The sequence below is a fragment of the Ailuropoda melanoleuca genome, chromosome 1 (assembly GCF_002007445.2).
Source record: "Ailuropoda melanoleuca isolate Jingjing chromosome 1, ASM200744v2, whole genome shotgun sequence".
In the NCBI taxonomy this organism is placed as follows: Eukaryota; Metazoa; Chordata; class Mammalia; order Carnivora; family Ursidae; genus Ailuropoda; species Ailuropoda melanoleuca.
The window spans coordinates 75,384,568-75,410,593 of NC_048218.1; the positions used below are offsets into that span (position 1 = coordinate 75,384,568).

The 26,026-nt window shown below is 38.0% G+C and overlaps 1 protein-coding gene across 2 annotated transcripts in view; it reads right to left on the bottom strand.

The window, feature by feature from the left end:
* TPRG1 (tumor protein p63 regulated 1) overlaps positions 1-26,026 on the bottom strand; it is a 146,915-nt gene that overhangs the window by 4,724 nt on the left and 116,165 nt on the right. For both annotated transcript variants that reach the window (XM_019794748.2, XM_019794747.2), the window contains exon 5: positions 11,996-12,149. In XM_019794748.2, coding sequence (XP_019650307.1) covers positions 11,996-12,149 — 154 coding nt within the window. The remainder of the gene's footprint in view (positions 1-11,995; positions 12,150-26,026) is intronic.

The window sequence follows — 26,026 nt, forward strand, 5'->3', positions numbered from 1 at the left end:
AAAAAAAAAAAAAAAAAAAAAAGAATAGTGACTATGATGATAAAACAATACAGTTTTCTGGAGTACCTCAATATTTCTAGGTTTTCAAAATAAATGGATATATTTTTCTCTCTCTTTTTTTTAAGATGCATTTATTTGAGAAAGAGAGAGCGCACATGCAAGCAGAGGGGGAAGAACAGAGGGAGAGAGAGTAGAGAGAGAGAATCTCAAATAGACTCCCTGTTGAGCGTGGAACCCGAGGAGAGGCTCAATCCCATGACCCAGAGATCATGACCTCAGCCGAAATCAAGAGATGGGTAGTAAGGAGGGCACGTATTGCATGGTGCACTGGGTGTTATACACAACTAATGAATCATCGAACTTTACAACGGAAACCGGGGATGTACTGTATGGTGGCTAACATAATATAATAAAAAATCATTAAAAAAAAGAGCTGGACACTAAACCAACAGAGCCACCCAGATGCCCCTGTCTCTCTACTTTTCTTTAAAGTTATAAAGTAATTGAGTAATACCAAAACATTAATTTTAAAAAATAGACTCACTTCACTGAGGCTAAAGAATGTAACTAACACAGAAGTAGGGTTTTGCTTGTTCTCCATGAGCTTCAGTCTATAGCAGCAAAGACAGACCGAAGGTAATTTTTATTACTGTTTGCAGTTCCAGCATCCTCTTTGAGATCTTAAAGAGGATGTAAACATTGCTGTTACTGAAGGATACAAATTATAATCATACAGCCTAAGGATTCTAAAAGGAAGGACATCCTTCTTTTCAGCAAACTCCACCAGTGCTTTAGTTGATTGAATAAAACAGAAAGAAATGATCTTTCTTCAACTTCCAAAAGAAGAAAGCAGAAAGGAAAGAATAAGTTAATAACATGGGCATTTAATCACTACGTTTTAAAATCATAAAATCTCAAGATTAGAAGTGATCTTAAGCCTATCAATTCACCACTCATCGATTGTTATGCCTTGCCACATCTTTACCAAGAAGCCACATCCCACTATATGGACATATCCAATGATATGGGACTCACTGCTGTCTAACGATGTCTACTTCATCACTGTATATTGGGAAAATGCTTGGCATTAGATACACAGGGTCTGGTATGTTTCCTTGCCCTATCAGTTACTGATGGTCAGACCCTGGATAAAACCATATAATCTCACTGAGCTTTAGTTTATACATCTGAAAATAGGAAAATAATAATAATGATGGTGATGATGATACTAAATGCCAACCTCATCAGATTGCTGTATGAATTTCAGTAAATTATTCAAAAATATTTTATAAAGCATATTATTTATAGGTACAGATATTTCATTATTTATAGGCAGAGAAGACTAACTTCTTAGTCCCATTCTCTTCAGTTCCATACTTGGAATGCCAATTTCCTTAATATGAATCATAGACTCCAGAAAACAATTTTTTAACGCTGATATGAGCTTTTTAAAAGTAACAGTTCTCTGGATGCCAAAGGATACATTAAATTCTACTCAGAAACCATGATTTCAAAAAACAAGGCTTGAGCATCAAAGTATCTCCCCCAAGATATTTATCAGTCATAAAGAGAAAAATACTGACTTTGCAGAGGAGAAATCCAGCATACACCATTTTAAACAAGTGATCAAGGTTAACACCACTAGTAATAAGACATACAGGCGTCATAAGCCTATGGTGAAGACACAACATCATTTCTATAGTATCTGCACCAAAAAAGCAGACCGCAATTTAATTATGAGAAACCATCAGGCAAACCCAAAATGAGAGACATTCTACAAAAAAACTGACCAGTATTCATCAGAAGTGCCAAGATCATGAAAACAAAGGAAGAAGGAAAGATGTGATGAGCACTGGGTATTAAATGCAACTAATGAATCATTGAAAATTATATCAAAACTAATGATGCACTATATGTTGGCTAATTGAATTTAAATAAAAATAAAAAGGAAGAATGAGAAACTCTCACAGTTTGGAGGAGAATAAAGAGACAGATATAACATGTTATCCTGGACTGGATCCTGGGACATACAGAGGACATTAGGAAAAACAAAACAAAAACCCAATGAAATTTGAATAAGGCCTATAGATTACTTAATATTATTCTACCAATGTTTAATTCCCAGATTTTGATAACTATATTATATTATGTAAGTTGTTAGAAGAATTTGAATGTCATGTACATGGAAACTTTACCATCTTTGCAATTTTCCTGTAAGTCTAAAATTATTTAAAAATAAAAAGCCTTTAAACTCTGGATTGAAAGAAAATCCTAAATATTAGTTCCTCGAGATTACTGAAGTTTTCAGTTGATCAAGGAGAAGAGTTCCAAAGAAAACCAGGTACAAGATGACACTTTTACTTTGTTTCTCTTATCTCTGTACTTTTTAATATGAACATACATCAAAATTTTGTCAGGGTTACTGATTTTTCATTAAGACTGTGTTTTCTGACATGAATTACACCAAGACAATTGGGTTCACTGAAGAATTTTCTATCTGAAAGAAATAATTTATAAATTTTTCCATTTTTTTCCTGAAAAATTTCCATTGAATGAATTCATGTCTATACAATTAAATTAAATCAAAAAATTGATTTTTGTCCATTTCAAATTTAGTTGAGTTTTCTTCTGAGGATTTACTCTTAATATTATTATTTTCCTGAGTGTGATTTTAGTTGATAATTTAATTTTGTGTTTAATTCTATTAACTTTCCTCAGGCCAAATTTTGCTTCTTAACGTCAAAATAACATGCAATTCCTCAGTTTGTTTCTTAGCTATGTAAGGTTACCAGCTATCATTTTAGTTTTAGCTACTTTAATTTTCTATGTCTATGTAAATTATTTCTATCAGTACAAATACTGTAAACTAACTCTGTATGCCACTAATAGATTAAAACGCTCTAAAATCATCCAAAAAATATTAACAAAACACCTACACTATTCGCCAGGCATTTTCTAAGTGCTGTGACTAGAGAGGCAAGACAAGCACCCTGTTCCCATGGAGATTACATTCTTGTGGCATGAGAGAAAGTAAAAGTAAATATAGGTGATTTTGATGGTGATAAATTCTAGGAGAAAATAAAATGTGGAAAAAGGTAAAGTAATAGGATTGAAGGTTATTTTAGATATTGAATTCAGGGCACATCTTTCTGAGGAAGTTAAACTTGATCTGAGGACCAAAGGATGAAAAAGAGGCAGTTATGAGGAGAAAAGACAAATCGGGAGGGAGAAAATAAAAGCACCTGCACAGGCTGTGAGGTAGGGATGAGCTTAGTTTATTCAAGGAACAGGGAAAAATCCTATACAGCTAGAATATAGTGATTAAACGAAAGAGATTGAAATGAAACCTTAGGCACAGAGCTTCTTGTGAGCCATATTAAGGACTTTGGATTGAAATGATTTTAAAGATGTTTGATGATGCATGTTTTTTGTTTGCTTTTGGGTTTTTGTGGGGTTGGTTTGTTTTTTGTTTTGTTTTTTTAAAATAATCCTGGCTATTGTATGGAGAATTTACTGTCAGGGTCAAGAATGGAAGCAGGAAGATTACGAGGAGTTTGAAGGTCGTTTCAGTAGTCCAGGCAAGAGATGATGGTGGTTTGGACAAAGAGAGCAGTAGAAAACTTGAGAACTGTTTGACTTAGGGATACTACTTGGAGGCAGAGTCATAGAAATTGCCAGTAAAAGTAAATATAGGGGATGAAGAGAACAGAGGAATCAAAGATGACACCTAGATTTTTGGTCTGAGAAACTGGATAGAAAGTGATTTCATTCCTGGGTTGGGAAAACCTCGGTGGGAGAAGGGCTTGCATGTGGAGAGGTACAGGGATCAAGGTTTCTGTTCTAGATGTGTGGTTTGAAGTGTCTAACCAGTAAGGCCTCTTAGTAATTTCTAATGGTCAGCTGGATACATTGAGCCTGGAGCATGAAGAAATATACAGATGATAGGTCCATGTCTATAGTCAACAATTCCAAAATAATAATTATAGATCCTGAGGTCAAGAACAATATTCATAAAGTGAAGTTAATAGCCTAAACAAGATAGGATATAGGGCAAGAATTAGAAATCCACAAATTCAGGACGCTTTGTTGGACAAGATGCTAGGCATTGGGGGCAATGCACAGGGGATCCAATAAGTAAACTGAGGCTCCAAGTGTTTCAGAAATTTGTCCAATGATAAATACTAGTAAGCAACTGAGCAAAGCCTTGGATGCAAGTCTCCTGACTTAAGTGTTAAAGTCCTCTCTTCTATAACATACTGCTATTATGAGCAGTAAAATTCAAACATTTAGAAAAGGATTTATGTTCCTTATTTTTCAGAAAGGATAGAAAAAAATTATTTTAATTTTTAATTATTTTATTTTTAATTTTCAAAACATGTTCCTTAGAACACCAGATTTCCTCATGGGTTGGATGACCATATGATTTATCATCCAAACCAAGATTCTTTTGAAAAGATAGGAAGTGTTGTTATTAACAGTGTTGGTACAACAGATATTCCTGAGGGTTTGGGGAGAAGTTGTGGAAGCCAAACAGGTAACATACTCCAGTCCCTGCAATCACATCAATTAGAGCTGCTCTATTTTTAAGTTTTATATATTTGGGTTTCAAGTAAGATTTTATTTTTTAAAGTCTTTTGTTTCTAAAAAAAAAATTGAAAAACACTATACTAAGCTTGCCTAGCAACGTCTATCTCTCACAGTCTATTCGATCCACAAAGATCTATATTGTCTATGCTCCTATTCATTTTTCAAAACCAAATGCAAATCCTATCTCTCCCACAATGCCTTCCCATCTACTCAAAGTAAAAATTAATATTTTATTCTATTGAGTTTCATTTATACCCCCACTTAAACTTCATTCATATCCAGTTTTCTAAGAATTAGAGTCACAAGTGTGGCTGTTTGTCTATATAAGTAAACCAAGGTTTCTTTACATTGGGACTATTATTATTTTGTGCCAAACAATTCTTTGCTGTGGGGGACAATGTCCTCTATATTTTAGGATGTTAAAGCCTCTACCCACCACATACCAGTAGCATCCCACCCCAGGTGTGAGAACCAAAAATGTCTTGAGGCATTGCCAAATGTCTTCCAGAAGGTAAAATCATCCCCTGTTGGAAAGCAAGAACTAAAGGAAGTATTCATGATGTAACATGAGTATTGAGATCAAACAGATCATCTCAGGTTGCAAGTATGGCACTCATTAGCTGTGTGACTGTGGGCAAGTTATTCAACCTCTCTGAATTTTATAGTTCCTTTTCCATAAAAAAAAGAATATTAATAATATCAAATGCAAAGGGTATCTATAAAGATTAAACCAACTTTAATAAATGAAGGGTTTGTGTGTAAACTCTCCATGTACAGGTACACAAATTCATGTATTTCAGGAAGGGCTGAGGAAGTGGAATGAGATGAAGCTGGAATTTGGAGTCATACTGCAAAGGTCATTAAGGAAGCCTATTACCAATAATCAACAAATACTGTCAATAAATCACTGACAATATTACCATCAAACTATAACTTCTTGAAGACCCACATGCAATTCACCTCAACATTCCCATTGTCAACACCCTCTGGACTGTCAGGATATCTTTTCCTAGATCAATAAATGTCTTTAGATTAGACGACTGGATGCTTCTCCAGTCCTTATCATAAGTTTCATTCAGAGAATCCTCTGTGGCCTCAGCATCTAAATGCTGGAAAGAAAAAGTTGACATTATTTCATACTCAATGAACTTGGCGTTTCGTCAGACTCAGATGCACTTTATTTCTAGTCATTTTGGTGAACCCTCTAAAAGGAGGAGGGACCACAAAGACAAAGTGACAAGCAGTACATTGAAGGAAAGTCAGACAAAAGACCAAGTCCCCAAGCTGGGTCCTGAGCATTTCAAGCACCTGAACTCAATCTGTGTGACAGGAACGCGGTGTCATCTGATATGAATGCCACCAGCCACATACTTTACTCTAAAAGCTTTTATACACCCACCCTTGGCTCCTTCTTTTATTCCAGTCTCAAAAACAGAGGGTCAAGTTTTAACAACTCGGATTACATAGGAGCTGTGTGCTGGTTGGGGTAAAGTATAGCAATGTGTGTGGGTGGGTGGGTGTGTTGGAGGTCGGGGGGAGTGTTGAACGTTCTTCTTGACTTTACAGCAATTATTTACCAGCTGAGTGACTGGGCTCCTAGGTTGCTTCAGGTGCTGTCTGCCAGCAGTTCACTGCCTAGAGTCTCAGTTTTCCTTATTACAACCATAACTTGCTTCCTGTTTACACTGGGTAAAGAGACCAGGTTTCATGCCTGCAGGCCCACATTCCTGAGCTGAGCAGGTTTTCCAAACCTTCAGGCTACAGGTTTCCCTCTGTAGGAAATGAAGCATGCTGGGATCAAGAGTAAGTCCATCCAGGGGCGCCTGGGTAGTGCAGTGGTTAAGCAACTGCCCTTGGCTCAGGGTGTGATCCCGGTGTTATGGGATCGAGCCCCACATCAGGCTCCTCCGCTGGGAGCCTGCTTCTTCCTCTCCCACTCCCCCTGCTTGTGTTCCCTCTCTCGCTGGCTGTTTCTCTCTGTCAAATTAATAAATAAAATCTTTAAAAAAAAAGAAAAAAAGAGTAAGTCCATCCAATACCCAATCCTGGAAACCACTTGAAAAGTCACACAGCTGGATAGAGTTACTATCATTCTGGCACATTTTACCGGGAATTATCTTTATGGAGACATCTTGATTGTGGGTATATTCAGGTGTGTAGAGAGAAAAGGAGGCTGAGACAGAAGTTTCTTTCCTCCAAGAGAGGTTCCTACATCCTAATTTGCATCCCCTTCCTATTCCATTTCCCCAACTGTCCCTTGTCAACACACACATACTTTAAATTCCAGCTAAAATGAGCTACTCTTTATTCAAGAACATATCATATACCTTGGTAATTTGCAGGTTCCAACCATCTTTCTTTTATTTAAAATGTCTTTTCCCTCATCCTTTGATGCTTAAATCACTCATACTTTGAGTTTCACTTCAAATGTTATACCCGTTAACTTTTGGACTTACTTGTTCCCTCTTCTGGGTTTCCATAGAACCTTGTGAATCCCTCTATTAACAGACTTAGCATAATAAATTATAATTTGTTAATTACCTTTTGTGCTTTCTCCCTCTACTCTCTAAGTGTCTGGAGGGCAAAATCTGTTTTATTCTTCTCAGTCTCCCAGCTTACTAGCACACTGCTCAGCATGTAGTATTCAATGTCAGGTGGGTTTTCAATGAGTATTTGTCAAATTGATGTGAACGGAAACTAAGGAGCTAAGGATGTAAAGTTACATTTGATCGCTAAAACATTGGTTCACTTTCAGAATTCCCTTGAAAAGAAGGGTAAATATGCCAGAAAAGAGAAAAAATTTTGGTCTGTAGATCCCTTTGATTTGATTATAGATCATTCATGGCCCATTCACTATTATTCACCAACTCTGGGCTGGGTCATTAATTCCTCCCAGCAAGACTATCCACACATCCTAAGAACCCAGCAAGGCAATGGTTAAAACAGGGGAAATGAGACTACAAATTACAAATATAAAGTAGATGAAACAATCAAGGATAATTGCATCTTGTCATAAGTATATCACATTCCATCACATCAATAAATACACACACACACACACACACACACACACACACACACAGAGTTTCTTCAGGTTTATACCCATTTCCCTACTTATTAGCAAATTGTTTAGGTGTGGAAATAGAGCAGTTTATTGTAATACCTTAGTCAATTCACTTAATCACTCTAAGTACCCTCATTTTAAAAATAGAGATGGCTATCTTGACCTCACAGGATTTTTGTTAGTTGAATTGCATGAAAACATGCAAACTATAATCAATAAATATAGTCTGATTACATAATATTACATAATATTATTTTTATGTCTTGTAACAAGAAAGTCAATGCCAAAAAATGATTATTTCCTATTTTCACAACTGTTTTATATGAGTAATGCAAAGTATATGCATACACAGATTGGAACAGGCTCCGAGATAAGCAAGAATGTCTGGAAAGAGGCCATTTGACCATCATATTTGCCAGATGTAGAGTGCTATAGTGTTAGTGAGATGAATACAAGAAAAAAATGATGTATTTTGATGCTTTATTGCATAAATTTGATCGTAATTTCTTAGATCAGTGTTAAGAGACTTAGGGATAATATGAATTTGGATTTGAATGCAATTAATGTGTCCATTAATGCTCTTTCCTATGGTACCTGCCTGACCAACCAAGCCCATGACTCAGCTTTGACCCAAAGTTTTATGACCTGAAACCTCTTTCACCAGTTCAGCTTTCCCTCCTGAACTTCAGACCTAAATTTTTAACTGCCTGACAACTAACTGAACCCCATGTCCCATGTATGTGTCAAACTCAATATGTCCTAAACTGAACCTCCAAACCTACTCTCCTTTCAGTTTTTCCCATTGAAATTAATGGAATCACCATCTACCCAAGCCAGAAACCACATCATCTTTGATCTCTTTCTCTCCTCCACCTACTATTATATTCTGTAAGTTACCTGCTGCTATTAATTCTGTGTCCTTAATATATCAAAATTTCTTTATCTTCTCTCCATTCCTACCACTCCTAACTTAAATCAAGCCCTTATACTTATTATTTGAGCCATTACAATCATGATGGGAATATATAAGGTTAAACTCCTGCTAAAATAAATTACCCTGTGTCTAAGAATGTTCCTTGTACCTTGATGTGCATCCACTCCTTCATTTGATCTAAATTTATGACTTAATCAATTTAGTACTCATTTAAATATCCTAGCATTTTTATATACCTCTTCTGTTAAGCAATGTCTTCCATGAAGATGTGAATCTTGTCTCATTTATGTTTGTATCCTGAACAATAAATACCTGTACTTTGTAGGTGTCAGAAAATATTTGTTGAATAAAGAGATTCCAGGTGCTATATAAGAAAAGACTCTGAGTAAGAATAAATTTGGATTTTTTAAATGTATTTTTGTTAAAATAAGTCATTCCATTAGATTGTACATAATTTGAAAAATTTGACTATGTGTAACCCAGCTCTACAGGATTCCTTTTCCTTTGCCATAACAGATTTGCTAAACTGAATTAAATTGTTTCAGGTATTTAATTTAGTTATGCATTTTCTGCATATTTTTCTACTTTTCCCCATTTCATTTATAAGGGGAATGGAAAAACTAGTTTATATCATCCTTTTAAAATCTTATGTTATGCCAAAATCCTCACATAAAAGGAATTCTACGTCCACAGAATTATCTTTCTTCTTATTTACTCTTTTACATTAATATAACTGAGTATTAATCAAAGCCAATCTTGGAAAATATCCTAAACACAAATAATATTGTGACATAAAAACCAACATCAAAAGAGAAATTAAAACTCAAAGAACTGTACCAGAGTACTCATCATCTGACATCACAGATGGAGATCACTTGTTGACATAAAGAATCAAGACTTGGGGTGGCCTTCGAATAAGAAATAGTTTGGCAAATGAAAAATGCCAGACTGTTGCCAGGAAATTGAAAAAAAAAAAGAAAAGCTTTGGAAGAGTAGTTTAAGGAGAAAAACTGTAAAGGAAATATATTTGACAGATCCACAAATAGTTTGATTGACTGAAAACCAACCAACTAAACAACCATTCATTATACTTACATCCACACGTGTGCTCGGGTGCACACACACACACCTGCTATTCTCACCCCCACTCAACAAGAGCTATATAAACAGTGAGTTTTCCTTTTAGCCTTGACTAATAGGAAGGGCTTGTGTAAAATTACTACTCCATTCTAACCACATTCATGGTATTTGGGAAATAATTATTCTATCCCCTTTTTTAATATTTTATTTCTTATCTTCCTTTTTATTTCTTATCTTCTTTTTAAAAGTATTGATTATATTTATACGTATCAAAATAAAACAAAATACCATCAAGAATTCGAGTAAGGCAGTGCCATTTCTCTGCAGTGAATAGAACTTATTCTTTAATCCCTTACCCGGACTGTCTTCCAGCAAAGGACACTCGGGGAGTAAGTACTTAATCAGGTATGAGGAATAAGAGACTTGGCTCAGGAAGTGATGGATGTAATAACCAAGGCAGTCGGTATTATTTTAAAGTACAATAAAATACAATTACTATTAAAGCAAAAATACATATTATTTTAATGGTCAGAACTAGGCTTCCCTTAAAGGTGGGAAATGGCTTTGGAAAAATACATTATTAAGCATTTCAGGTTAGATTAGCAGGTGTTAAAAAAAAAAAGAAACAGATAAAATACTCTGAACTGTTAAGAAGAAAAGAAGAAGGAGAAGAAGAAGAAGGGGGAAAAAAAAGAAGAGGGAAGAGAAGGAGGAAGAAAAGGAGAAGAAGGGGAAGTGGAAGAGGAAGGGCAAGTGTTTGGGGAGGAGCGAGACAGGATCCAGAGGAGAGCAGAGAGGATTGTGAAGCAATGTATCAGAGTATTACTATTAATAAGGATTTTAAAACAGGGAGAGCTGATATTCCCTGTGAAGTTTGGACACATTATTATGATGTAAATTCCCACTCCATCTCTGGGAAGCCCTCAGCAAGTCTACTCTCGCATCAGTGCCTTTGTGTAAATATTTTTGTTGTTCTCATTGGTTTTCATTTTGTTCTGTTTTGTAGCTTTTAGGTGGTAGAGTCAGGCTAGGGGCTGATGTTGAAGCTTGAGCTGCAGCACTGTGAGATTGGGCTATCACATGAGCCATACAATGATCTAACTCAGTGCCTGCAATAAACCAGAGGTAAACCTTGAGAACATGAGCCCCTGAGGATGTTTGCATAAATCTTGAAAAGACCATTGACCTTTTGGAGAGCAGAAGAGATTTAAGCCAACTCCACCTATGTATTAGGGGCAATGAAGACTCTGTCTACCCTTTAATCGCAGATGTTTTGCCTCAAATCCTTTTTAAAATAGGGTACTTATCAATTAAAAATCAGTTTTATACATATGCATACTTGCATGAACAGGTGTGTTGAAAACAATGCAGGCAATGCAATGCACGCCATCCATTCACAGAAGGAATTTAGATGTATGTTGCTATCTTTTGAATTTATAGCAAATAGAGAGTTGTGGTATTTGGAAGTGAATTGACAGCATATAAGGGTAAATGTAGAGAAGCCAGGGAAGGCAAGAATTTCTAGGCCTATAAGCACGCTCCTATGTATATACAGATTTTGTTGAAAATACCGAAGTTTCATCTTTCTCTGCATTTACAGTTCCAACTGTTTTGCTTCCTGTCTACTTAGTGTGCTAACACTGCCTAAATTTCCCTAGGGGGGATGAAAGGAGAGTAGAAGGACTCTCCCTGCCACTGATAAACTTAAATATATTTGGGGAGATGAGACTGAAAGACATAAAAATACTCTTAATATTCTTGACTGCTTTACCATTTATGGAACATTTATACACACATTATCCCATTTAACCTTACAGTGTTGCAATGAAGTTAGGAGGAAGGCAGTGATCATCATTATGTCCATTTTAGAGATGAGACTACCAAGGTCCAGAAAGAAAAGTGACAAACATGACCAAAGAGCCATAGTGACTGTATACTTCACATTATCCCATACTCCTTCTCTGAATAAAATAATTAGAATTTAATTACATACAGAAAGTTATATGTATCCCATATATGTATATGCAATAAACACAAACATAATTATTATGATTTTTAAATAATATTACACTATAATTTTTGGAGAATAAATTAATAAGGAGGAAACATCATAATATGATTAATATATGCATTATATGTTTTTTAATAAATAAAACAGCTCCACCATTTACTAAAAAATAGTTCAAACATTTTAAAGTTTGTATCTGTATANTAAACCCAGGTTTTTTTTTTCCTTTTTTTTTTTTTTTTTTTTTTGGAATAGTACATGTCTTAGAAGCACACAGATTCACCATCAAAGGTCATCTAAGAGTGATGCCCAAACTGCCTACCTTACAAATTTCGAGGAACTTCTCACTGGTCTGTTTCATAGGGTGTTCAGTGAAGGTCGCATAAGGTACCTCAGTGGACCACGGGTTCCAGCGGGAAAAGAGGGACTGCTGTTCCAGACTCCCCCAGTAGATCCTAAGGCCTTCTCCTTGCCTCCTACAAGAAAGAAGTTTCCTTTAGATTAGCCATTGCCATGAGATTAAAACAAAAAGAAAATAATGGGAAAGTAAGGTAGTGTCTCAGCCTTTATAATGCTGCTAAGTGGCTTGCCTACTAATTGATTGTTCCAGAAATTTAGGAGGTAAGAATAAAGGATAAATTCTGTTTCAAACATGATGAGTTCTGAGTGTTTTTGAGAATGCTATGTGGGAATACCTAGTTGGAAATGTGACTGGTGCTGAGGACCGAGGCCAGGGTTGGAAATAGGGATATTAACCTCACGCCAATATTTCAATGGTAACAGTTAAAGGAGAAAGGGAGAGGAAGAGTCAAGGTGGTGGGACAGGAACTGGAAGTGTTGAGGTGGCAGGCAGTTTCAAGGAGGAGGGAAATGACAGCAGCTCCAGTTTCCACAAAGTAGTAAACACAAGCAGGAAATGACTGAGAAGAGACATGGGACATCAAGAACAGTAGCCTATGTATGATCATTAAGAGGGATGATGACCAATTCAAAATGCCTGTGACTTCAGCTTTTATATCTTATGGTTTTCTATTTCCTGCACACATTCCATCCAGCAAAGTTGTAGAAACAAACATATCAAAGCGCATAAAGGAATTGCACCTGCCTTTTCTCACACTACCTGGAATGGCCCAGGCCTGGTCATCTGGTAAACCCAAGTGCAAAGCAAGAGGAAGCTTGGGAATGATGGGAGGGAAGTTGTGGCAGGAGAGTGTGGCCACATTGAATAACAAAATTGTAATTCCTGTGGTCTCTTCTTTTACATGTGCCCATCAGAATTTATGGTTTGTGGTTTTAGACATCTCTGAATGCAAAGAGATCCCTGGAGGTTAAGCCAAGCTCAGGTGTTTTGCATTCAACAAGCTTTAAAACTAAGTTGCCTGTAATTCTAAACAGCCCCATGGAACATCACAGAGCTCTCATTTCTTCTAGAAATTAAATCCTGGGATCTAGAATAAAAACCCAGAGCTTAATTGTGGTGCCTTCACAAAGCTGTCACTTCCTGTATTAAGGAAGAATTCCTTTGGGAATGCTATTGTGGCTTCTGAGTGTTTATCCAAGTAAAGATGTGTATAAACACAATCTCACACATATGCATATGCCACCCCTTTCCCACATTGGCTGATCCCTGAGATTCTTCTTTCAAAAGGAAAGTAAGAAAAGAGCCTGGCACATTCTGCTGCCCAGTTCTCAGATTTTTGATCATTGTGTTTGAAAGCTGAAACCAAACTTTTTTTTTTTTTTTACTTAATCCTTCACCCACAAAGAAAAAAAAAAAAGAAGAGAGGAAAAGAAACATATTGTACATACCTCTAAAGTTCCCTTTCTAACCTCTCACCTTCCCATCTGCTATGCTGACATTTATCATCCCCCCATACGTTCCTTCATTCTGTTTCTTTTCTTTCTTTCTTTTTTTCCCCCCTGGCCTGGTAATAAACTCTAAGCTCAGTGAATATTCTATGCATGCTGGTTAATGGAGCATTCTGGCTTTAGTCCATTAAAACAACTTGCACAATGGAATTATTTACTGCTTCATATGTCAATTTATGTGCTGGGTGCAATTTTGCTTTTTCCAAAGGCAATGAAAATCTGCCAAGATAGCTTCTCTAATAAGTATACTTTATATTCTTTTACCTTAGGGAAACCTTAAATGAAGTTTAAGCATGAAATTCAAGAGGGACCCTATTTCTAAATAACCAATCAATTTGAGCATGGCAATGACATTTCTCAGAGATGTAGCATATTTCTAAATATACAAGTTCATACTCAGCCATCAGAAAGGATGAATGCTTACCATTTACAATGACCTGGATGGAACTGGAGGGTATTATGCTGAGTGAAATAAGTCAATCAGAGAAACACAATTATCATATGGTTTTCACTCATACGTGGAATATAAGAAACAGCAAAGAGAATCATAGGGGTAGGGAGGGTAAACTGAATGGGAAGTCATAAAAGAGAAAAACTATGAGACACTTAACTATAGGAAACAAACTGAGGGTTGCTGGAGGGGAGGGGGATGGATGGTGGGGTAATTGGGTGATGGGCATAAAAGAGGGCATATGATGTGATGAACACTGGGTGTTCTATGCAATTGATGAATTATTGAACACTACATCTGAAACTAATGATGTACTATATGTTGGCTAATTGAATTTAAATTTAAAAAAAAGAAAATAAATAAATATACAAGTTTAGCCAACCTTCTCTCCTGAGTTCCACTGGTGATATCTGAGAAGATAAATCTACAACTAAGAAGTCTCTCCAAAGGTAAAATTAAGGCAATGCTTCTCAGCAAAGACTTTAGTACCAGAGGTCTATGAAAATCTACCATCTTCTTTTCTGTCAAATGTCATAAGGACAGTTATGGAGAATATAGATGCCTTTATGACCAGGAGTGCTTTACTAGTTACTTGTGCTCACCATGAAAGGTATCATATGAGGTAACAGAGTAAAGTGAAAAATGCAAAGAATGGGATGTCGTGTATTCTTGTGTTAGAGTCTTGGTTCTGACCCTTAATGCTGTGTGACTATGAACAAGCTAGGGTCACTTTCTGAATCTCAGTTTTACCATATGCTCTTTGGCATGTTTCCATGTGACACCTCATGACCTGAGTAACTACGTAAATGGTGTAGACAGTTACGGTTATGATGCTACTAACATTGATCCAGTCAAGGACATACAAGATCTAAAAAAAAAAGCCTCTGGGCTGTGGCTTCAGTATAGAGGCATTAAATTAGGTCCCTGAGCACATCCTTTGCTGCAAAGACTATACCAAGCATTGTCCCATCACTCCTAGGGAACTTTAGCACCTACCATGATACCTTACAAACATGTGAAAGCACAAATCATCCACCATATGATGGAATAGCATTTTAATGTTTATAAACTAGAGAATGTCAGAGCTAGAAGGGCTCTTAGAAGCTAAAGCCCAGTGCATTCTTTCTGGATATGAGAAAACTGACACAAGAAGACTAGTTTCCCAAAGCATCATTACACACAGGGCTGAGCTGGTGAGAGCCCTGGTCTCCCAAGACTTGATTTAGGGGTCTTTTCACCATTCTGGGCTATCATTACAAAATACATTCCAAGTTAAGGTCTTGCTATTATACAACACAGCCTTACTTCCAATCAACACAGAGTTAAAAAGACTTGCCCTAAGGAGACCGTCATCATCTATAGGCAAAAAGCCTGCCCAGAGATCCTTGTTAAAGGTCAGAAAGGAAATCTCAGTCTCAAAGGAACTGTAGAATATATATATATATATATATATATATATATATATACATATAATATTATCAATGAGCGGATTGCAGGAAAATAAGGTAGCCCCGGGAGTGAAGAGGGAAATTACAAAAAAGGTTATGTTGTCAGGGTAAGAAGACTCTATCTTTCTCACTGAGCTGCTATGGTCAAGTTAAGCAAAGTGGAGATACAGTCCTAGGTAAAGAATGCCAACACCAAATTATTAAGTAAAGAAAGATTTGTTACCTTTCTGCTCCAAATCATCCTCTGAGTATAAACCCTGGCTTTGAGCATTATATACCACCTTTCTAATCTTTAGGTACCAACAACTTCATGAGGAACAAGAGGATAATGGATGAGAAAGTGTTTTGTATGCTGTAAGGCAATGACCAACTAACAAATCTTGAGTTCCTAGCATGTACTATAATGCTTACTATGTGCTGTTAGAAACTTTATATTTTTAAATTTTATTTAACTGTTACAGCATTTTTTATAATTCTTTGGTAGAAATAAATGAAGTTAACAGGAAATATGATAAAGAGTATGACAAGGCTTAATCAGATCAGCAAGTCAAGAACCACTAGATGAACAAAAGAAGAAGGGGGAGGAGAAATACCATGATCCTTACATAGACAACACCAGAAAAGCAAATCTCTAGAACAGAGAAGGTTCTGGAATCTTCTACATTTTTCTTCACCTATTGATCCCTCTTCCACCTGATTCTGAGTCTCAGAATACTTATGTGTTTAGCTTCTGCTTTATCAGTGTTTTGACATATATAATTTCCTACTTAAACTTAACTCCGTCAGAGAGACTTCCATTCAGCTTAAAACACCCTACAGCTCTTTTTTCTTCAGACTGAATCAGCATAGCTCTGTAAAACTTTTCTAATAGGCTACAAATAATCTTTTAAATCACCTCAGAGGTGAATCCCTGAAACAGTCCTAAGCTGTCTATATTCAATTCCACAATTTAATTAGCACATTCTCTGTACAGTACAGTGTATTGTTGCAGGTAGAGAAATGAATAAGACTCAGTCTCTGAACTCCAGAAGCCCATGGTCTGAAGATCTAGGCCTGTTTCACTATCATCTCTTTCCCATACCCCAAACAGGTACAAATAGAAACCCACAGATCTCATTATAGAAGGAGAAGTCCACCTATTACAATTTATTTTGTTCCCATTTTCTATCCTCAAGGAAACTAGCTGGATCCTGCCTCCATTCCCATAGTAGTAGAAGCAAGAAGGTCAATGCACCCTTTACTTTTGATAAATTTCAAAACCTCCTAGAAAGATACAGAAGTAGAGGAAAGTCTCCATAAGGATTCGTAAGAACTTGGTAGAAGAAGAGGGTTTGTAACAGTTGGAGATTTTTAGGATACTAGACTGAGTTGGAGGCCCTTTAAGAGATGTGTTTCCAATTCTTTCATTTTATAGACGTATAAACGGAGGACCAGAATTTTCAAAGACCAGAGTTCTTCCTTTAGTCTTGTTAATTACATGTTCTACTCAATGACTCAGACTCAGAATTCTACTCAAATACAGTTGTTGCCAGGGTGGAAACTCAAGCAATTACTACTTTAAACCATCGTAGCAGCCGAATAGATTTGCCTTCTACACCACAAAAAGCAAAGGCATGTTGAAGAGATGAGGTTCATCTAGAAGAAACTATCACCCAAGTGCCAACAGACCAATCATGAAAAATAAATGAATAACACACAAAAAAAGGAGCTCCAAGTTGAATGGAGGGAAAACTTTATTTGATAACAAGTTTCGCAAGGCAATGCAGTATTTTTGACAGGAAAGGCTCCTCTCCTTGAAGTCATTTTTAGCTGAACCAGAAAACTATGCCAGCCAGTTACCAGTCTGGGTTAATTTGCTCATTCCACGCATTCTACTACCTTCAGAGACAAGCCATGCATCCTTCGGCATAGTATAACATAGCCATAGTACAATATAGCTACTCTTTCTCTTGACTTCCCACTCTCCTTTCATCCAGGCCTTCACAGAGGCTGAGCTAAGGATTTAAACCACCTGAGAGAAGACAGGAATGAGGAGGCAAGTCCCCAGGAGGAGAAATGGCAGCTTCCATTATTACCTCCATCAGCTGCTCCTCCTTTCTACTCATCTTAAATCTCAAAGCTCCACCACGGAATTAAAAACATAGCTCCAGGCACCAAGCCGAGATTTATGAGGAAGCACAGACATTAACTCTTGCTCTAAACGCAGGGTGTGTGCTTGTAAGTATGGGTGAGCAAACAGAGGGAGGCCGCGGGGGAGGAGGGCGGGCTGCCCAGGGGAGAGAGCTGTTCAGAACAACACAATATATTTTCTTCATGTCTCCTTTTTCCCTACCTTATAGCCTGTATTGTTGAAAGGCGGGCCTTCTAGAACCATGAAATGCTAGTCCCTTGCTTATTTAATCTGGACAAAAGGGGGAAGACAGAGTTGGCACGCTGGAGGGTATTCAATGCTCCTTTTTGCTCATTGAATGACCTCAGACAAAATATTTTCCATGACAAGAACCCAAAAGATGCTGGCATGGTGTCAGACAATAAGATTTGCAGAATGTGTTTACATTCTCTCTGTGTCCCCAGGCTGTTCTAACCCATCGGCAGGTGGTGCCTTTATCTGCTCTCTTTGCTCACCTGGCTCCCTCCCAGAAGTTTCCAGGGCCTTGGGCTCAGTGAGTTTAACTATTTACTGGCATAGGTAACCAAGAAATTCCGTGGGTTATTTTACTTGAGGAAGAAGTAAGTGATAAAGTAAAACAGATTAACAGTGTCCCTAAAGAGAGAATTCTGGGGCAGTGCGGTGCCATGGCAAAAACCTTGGATGACAGATAGGACCTGGGTTCAAAAACTAAATCTGCCACTAACTTGCTGGATAATTTGAATCATTTCTTCTCTCTGGGTTCCAGGGGACCATCTATAAAACTCATAGTTGAACTAGATCACCTCTAATCCTTCTTCCTTAATAAATTCCTATCTATTATGAAAAAAAATATTTGTATTATACCAGTTAGACAAAAAGCCAAAGGATAAATTAGTGACTGAGAAATTCTCAGAGAGCTACTGAGACTTTATCTTTCTCCTCCTAGAAGAAGAAAGGACTTTAAACTACAGAATGAAAGACCTAGGATTAAACCAAAAGCAGAACCCAGAGACAGTGGGATAAAGAATTAGAAAAAGAGCTATAGAAAAAGACTATGGAATCTCCCAGGATAGAAGTTCTTAAAAGAAATGTTTATTTGCTTGGGAAATTTTAAATGTGCGGTCCTAGAGGTGGCCATGTTCAGGGCTGAGATGAAGACTAAGGTCCATATCAAAGGTCTAGCCTAAGATTTTGTGATTCATAGTGTTAGTGAGTGTGTGTGTGTGTGTGTGTGTTTGTGCAAGTACATGTATGCACGCATACGGCTAATACGCTAAACTTATAGTGTTCCAGGTACATAGTAATCACTTAATAAATCCATGTTTAATACAGATGAATGAATAAATTCATAGACCAGTTAGGATGCCTATGAGTGCAAATGCTGAATCATTCTACTCTTAGTATGTTATATGTTATAGTAGTAAGAGCCCTGAACTGGCAGTCAATGAAACCTGGGTCTAAACCTATTACTGATGCTAACTTTCTTTGTGGCTTAGAGCTGGGCACAGTATCTCTGAGCCCCCATTTTCCTTTGCTATGGTCTGAATGTTTGTGTCCCACCAAAATGTATATGTTAAGATCCTAATGACCAAGATGATGAAATCAGGAGGTGATGATTTGGAAGGTGATTAGGTCACGAAGGCAGAGTTCTTATGAATGGAATTAATGCCTTTATAAAGGAGCCCCCAGAGAGCTCCCTCACCCCTTCCATTATATGAAGACACAAGGAGAAGGTGCCACATACGAATCAGAAAGCAGACCCTCACTAGAGACTGAATCTGCTAGCCCCTTGATCATGGACTTCCCAGCCTCCAGAAGTATGATGAATGAATTTCTGCTGTTTATATAAGCTACTCAGTCTCGGGTATTTTGTTACAGCAGCCCCAAAAAACCAAGACAACCTTCTTATAAAATAATTGTAGAGAGCAAAATGGAGTCTCTCGTGTCAAGCAGTGACATAAGCAGTTAAGGCATTGCAGCTAGGAGATTTCTTTGGGACCAACGTCGGCTGACACCCCAGAACTGAAAACTAGCAGCACCAGAGGAGGTATGCAGAGACCCAAAACTGACTGAATCCAAAAAAGGGAAGGATTTTGGCAGCAAACTGTCAGACTCTTCAGACCTGAACCCTCTATATCCGGCCACTTAAAAAGGCAACTGCCACAGAAGGCTCTGCCTGATTGATCTCCGAATAGAACCTGGAACATCTGCTCGACATCAGAAGCAGTAAGAGCCCAGAACTGACCCAGACCAGCCCAAGGTCTTATCTCAACTGCACTCCCACAGACAGACTTTGTGTTTGGTTTGTTTACTTCCTACACCCTTCTGTTAGCTTGTTTGTTGTGTGGTTTGTCTTCTCTCCTGCTTTGTGTGCTGTGTAAGAAGCCAGGTTTAATCACATGGTGATTGTCCTTGAGTTTGGAATCCTGAACCAGCTGTATAATTGTGATTTAACTTTGCTTTATGATTTAATAAAGCTGACATTGTGGAAAGACACAACTCATATGTTTGCCTTCATTGCATGCTCATGACAATAATGGAGGCATTGGATCAGATATTCTCTGGAGGACACTCCAAGTATGAGCAAACGGAACACTTTTGACTCATCAGAGTCAAGCATTACCTACTTTTGGGTTTCACTTAAATAACATACGGGCATAGTTTATTTTCCAGAACTGGTATGAATGTATTATTTAGATGGAAATCATTCTAAAGCATACATACTTATTTTCTCAAACAAATTATATTAAAAATAATGAATTATTTTATGGCTTAATAAAAGTCATCACAAACCAAATTTTAAGACCTAAAAGGGATTTATTATTAACCATTTATGTCCTATGTCCTTGATCCCTTAATTTTACTAAAACAGAGACTGAAATCTAAAAGATTACCTAGATTAATACTCGATCCCCTCCTGATATTTTCCTATACTTCAACACTACCCTTTATGAAAGCCAACTATTATACATGAAGAACAAGGCTATTTACCCAAGCTCTAAAAGATTCTTGACTGCCAAGTTTTTTAGTTCTTATATCAGCCATCTCTTCCCTCATCTCTGTCATTTCTTGCTGCTATCAACATTCCTGACTCCTTCTAACTTGCTTTTTCTGAACTTCTACTGACAGCGAATCTAGGAATGCATTACTTTTGGAGTCATGGGCAAATAATCAAACAAAACAACACTCTTTCCTATGGGCTTTCCTGTAATGAAAATTTATAGCAAAAGCTTTGGTTTCACAGATGACATTTAAATGGAGAGCTAATCCAATAATGTTGAATGTGAATAACTTTTAGATGGGCATTTAAATGGCTCATGTTTTAGAAAGTCCATTTGGAGTTCTATGCCAGTTAGAATGAAACAAATCTGATCCCAGAATTAATAATGACAACCACCTTTCCAGCAATGGGGATGATATGAAATTTTGTCGTCCTCAAGGTCATACTCTGGTAGACTGGCACTGTCATATTCTGTACAAGGAGGCTTATATTCTGACCCCTCCTTCAAACCAGTGAGAGTATAACTCCCATAATACTTAACGATCACTCTGAGTAGAAACATTAACAGCAAATCTCTGCTAGTATTCCTCAATATAGTAGAGAAAATGCTCTAAATAAAATGTAATGTGGACTTAGAGTCAGGAACAGTCCCTTATAGTTGAAGGTATCAAAGAAAGCTTCATACATTTCCGTACATGTTTAGGAGATCTGAGGGTAGGCTGACAAAGAGGACATTTGTGGCATTGCTGGCAGAGTCTGCCTACTTCTGGGAGTGCTCAGAGTAAAGGTCTGTATCAGAGCTGTGTCTGCAGTGATGGAAGAGAAAGGCAATGAGAGCCTATCTAGTCCGGGTCCTGTTCCTCTTGTAAACAGCAACGCAAATCAGGAAGCAGTCAAGTCTCAAGAAAGACAATGGTAAAACGTGTTTCCTTTCTGGTTAAAGGATTGAAAGAAACACCCTAGAATATTAACATTATTGATACAATAGGATTATTGTCCTTCTTTTAAAATTCCCTACTTTCTGTAATAAGCATATATTATTTTTACATGGAAATGAACAACTGCTTATTTAAGACGTTGTCATCCATCACAACCAGAGCCACGACTAAGTAGTACCAGCAGTGGGCTAAGACCACTACATCTGTGACCTCTAGTCCTTACCACAAACTCACAAGTTTAGTTTATAATCTCTATTTCACAGAGAGGTTCAAAGCCATCAAGTAGTAAGTGGTAGAACTGGGATTCAATTTAGATCTCCCCGGTTCCACAGACCCCCACAACTCCACAGAACCCTGTGGATGTATAGGAGAAAGACGAAAACAAATATTTAAGCCAACCAGCTGTGTGATCGCCTCATAAACCTAAGTAAAGATGGTCACTGCCGAGCTCACATTTTTATTTGTAGTTTCCCTTCACCTCAACTAATCCACCTTCTTCTACCTTTCTCCACAATACTGATTGAGACGCCTAAAGGGGCTTCCAGCTGCCTTTAAAATTCAAAAACAATGTCCCAGCCTCACAGTCAAGGCATTTTGCAGGACAGTTCCAGCATTCATCCATTTCCACAACTCAAAGCCACAACTCCTCAGCGATCCAGCCAAACAATGCAACTCGCTAAGCCTGGCTTACAGCATTTGTGATCATTTCACTAACATGAAATTATTCTGTGTATTTGTCTCCTTTCATCAAATGAACTGTGAGCTGCCCAAGATGAGGGTCCATGCCTAAATCATATACATCCCCCCCACAAGATCTGTCTTACAGTAAATGATTTTTTTTAAATAAGTAGACCCATGGTTCTTACTGTATAAAATATACATCAAAACAGAACAAAATACTCACTCCCTCAGACCAGATGGATCAAGCTGCTGCTTTTGTCTTTCATTAATCTACGTTTCTGAATTTCACTTTTTAAAACTGAGCTCTTCCATTGTTTTCTGTTTGTTTGGGGCGGGGGGGGGGTATACCTAAAAGGACGTGTTTAGAGAAATGCCCAAGATGGAAGGGGCTGTACCTTTGCCTGCAAGTCATCTATGACCCTGCCCTGAGAGCACCGTGCTGCAGGGGGTGGTGTGCCGGGCCTACACTGAGGCTCTTCCATGCCTGGAGGTTTCTGTGTGTACAGAGGAGAGGGCAACTCTTACAACCCAGGAAAATCCCACACAATAAAAGAAACAATTCTGAGGCGTCTCCCTCTATTACGAGTAGGGATATTTGGCAAATCACATTAGCCTTGTGTTTGTGTAAGTGTTGGTCTCCTCTCTTAACGGGAAGTGGCTTTTGAGCACCCCAAACAGCCAAGTTTCAACAGGCACAGAGTAGCTATGTTAAAGGAAAGAAAAGCATCCGAGAAAAACATTTTTTTTGAATCTCCTCTGTTTCTATTTCCTCTAAAGGGAGACGGAGAGTAGATTGTCTGGAATACACACACAGATAATGAGAGAGACCAGTTACCAGAAATTTGTGCCCCAGCTCTCCAGTGCCCTTCGGGAAGTAGATGGGGCCACCCAGGAAGGCAATGGGCATGAGAGCTCCGAATGACAGAAAAAACTCAGCTATGCACCCAACACTTCCCCTTGATCCTGCTCCTGAGGCTGCAAACATTTTGCTTTCTCCACCTTGGAGGAATTTGAAATGGAACAAATTTTAAGAGATTATATGTGATATACGTATTTATTTTGCCCTTTATGCTTAAGAAAACATTTTGTGGGGAAGTTTATTTATGGTATTCCGTACAGTAGGTTATGTGGACCGATAAAAACACGTCCATCTCTAACTTCCACACACAGACATGGTCCACCATCCATACCACATTCTCCCTTGGTCATGGTCAACATGAACCATTCAAACTGTTCAGCAAGAACTGTGGGCTCAACTCTGGAAAACAGCGTGGAGGTCCCTTAAAAAGTTAAAAATTGAACTACCCTATGACCCAGCCATTGCACTACTGGGTGTTTACCCCAAAGATACAGACGTAGTGAAGAGAAGGGCCATATGCACCCCAATGTTCATAGCTGCATTGTCCACAATAGCCAAATCATGGAAGGAGCCGAGATGCCCTTCAACAGATGACTGGATTAAGAAGCTGTGGTCCATATATACAATGGAATATTACTCAGCTATCAGAAAGAACGAATTCTCAACATTTGCTGCAACATGGACGGCACTGGAGGAGATAATGCTAAGTGAAATAAGTCAAGCAGAGAAAGACAATTATCATATGATTTCTCTCATATGGAACATAAGAACTAGGATGATCGGTAGGGGAAGAAAAGGATAAAGAAGGGGGGGGTAATCAGAAGGGGGAATGAAACATGAGTGACTGTGGACTGTGAGAAACAAACTGAAGACTTCAGAGGGGAGGGGGTGGGGGAATGGGATAGACTGGTGATGGGTAGTAAGGAGGGCACGTATTGCATGGTGCACTGGGTGTTATACGCAACTAATGAAGCATCAAACTTTACATCGGAATCTGGGGATGTACTGTATGGTGATTAACATAATATAATAAAATTAAAAAAAAAAAAAAGAACTGTGGGCTCAGTGGCCCCCCCTCCATCCCTGCCCAAAGTAATTACCTCTATCACAGGTAAAATATGGACAACATAAATACCCATATTATTTATGAGGTATTTTGATATAATAAAGAAGTCATAGATTTTAGAGAGAGGATGCAGACCTGCGTTCAAATCTAGTGCCTTCATTTACTACATGACCCTGGAAAAAACATTTTAACCCTCATAGTCTGTTTCCTCTTTTGCAAAATGAAGAGACAGATACCTACTTAGCAGAACTGTTGTTGGGCTGGGTGTAGCGTGCCTGGCACCTCTCATCAGAGGGTTCAAGCACTCCTTTAGCAGACCTCTGAAAAGTCAATCAGAAGGCAAGACATTTCTGAGTTATCTTGCACTCTTGCTAGTTTCTTTGCCTACACCAAAAACTGCCAAATCATAAATTTGGGGGACAGGTGGGAGAGGGGAACAAAGAAGAAATAAGGATTGAAATAATAAGCTATGTAGTAAGTTAAGAAATCCAGACATTTCATGAAACAGAACTGATTTACCTACATCTCACAGTGCATATTTGCTTTGTGGTATGCGAGCTAATGTGTTGTGGTTTTGTGTGTGTGTGCGGTTTTTTGTTTTTTATTTTTTTTAATCTTCATGTTGCAATTGTATTGCTTTGCATACATATGAGCTTGGGGTTTTATAATTTTGTTTTCACTTAAGATTTACCTCTACCACAGAGCTTTATTTTTCCACCCAGGCCCAGAGCAACAATGCAGATAGAAACCCGAGATCTTCTCTCTTATTTTTCAGGCCTGGTAACCAGTCCCTCATTGTGGCAGCATTGCTCATATAAGTGAGAACAATCAGCCCATATCTCCAAGTTCAACCCCAAAATGGTCACCCTTTGGTCACCCCTCAGGCTTAAGTCTATGTCCATTGGTAGCACAGTACGTTCTGGGAAGGACAGGCCCTGAAGGCAAATGTAGGACCATTTATTTGGGCAGGGGATTCTAGGGTCTGAGGTACCTGGAGCATGGTCTAGAATAATTCCTGACAAGCTTTAATGTGTGTTTGAATAACACGGGGACCCTGTTAAGATACAGATTCTGATTCACTTGGTGGAGTGGGTCCTGAGGTTCTGTACTTCCAACAAGCTCCCAGGTGATCCTGATGTCACTGGTCCCAGTAACAAGTGGCTCAGTGGGGGAAGGGCACAGGCTGTGGGTTACGCATATCCCCATGGCCCTGAGGGCTCCTTGGCCTGTGGGAATGGTCACAGCTAGATAAGGATCAAAGGAGGGCTATCTACCGTGCGGGACTAGGGCAGGAGTCATGGTTGACCAGGGGAAGGTCCAGTGGTTTGTACCTGATTTCAAGGAAAGAATCTAAGAGAACAGGGTTCTATCAACGATCTGTGGTTAAAGGCAAAAATCCAAAGTCTGCATTCAAGATAGTTTTCCTATCATATAATGGAATTATCAAACAGAAATCCTGAAAAAAATTTTCATCAAGAGACTAGTGTTAAGTTAAAGATTACTCAAATGTTCAGTGATACAAGTTTTTTATCATAGAATCTCTTCCTCTCTAGATAGATAGATATAGATATATAGGTATAGATATAATGTTCCAATTTTCAATGTCCTAATTAAAGTATATGGCCAAGAAAGGAAAACAATACTCCAGTAGGGATCCAATCAGTGTGGAATATACCATGACAACTCCCTCCCTCCTTCTAGAGGCTGTACATCAGTGAATTTAGCCAACAACAACATTGGCTGTGCAGGTGACTTAAAACACTGCTGACTCACCTAGAGTTCACCATCAAATACAGTTTCTAATTTCTAAGTCTTTTTCACACCTGCCACTGCTAAAATACATTGGAAGAGTTGATTTTTCAAATTGACTTTGGAGAAAATAGACATGGAAAATACAGCTCATAGTTAA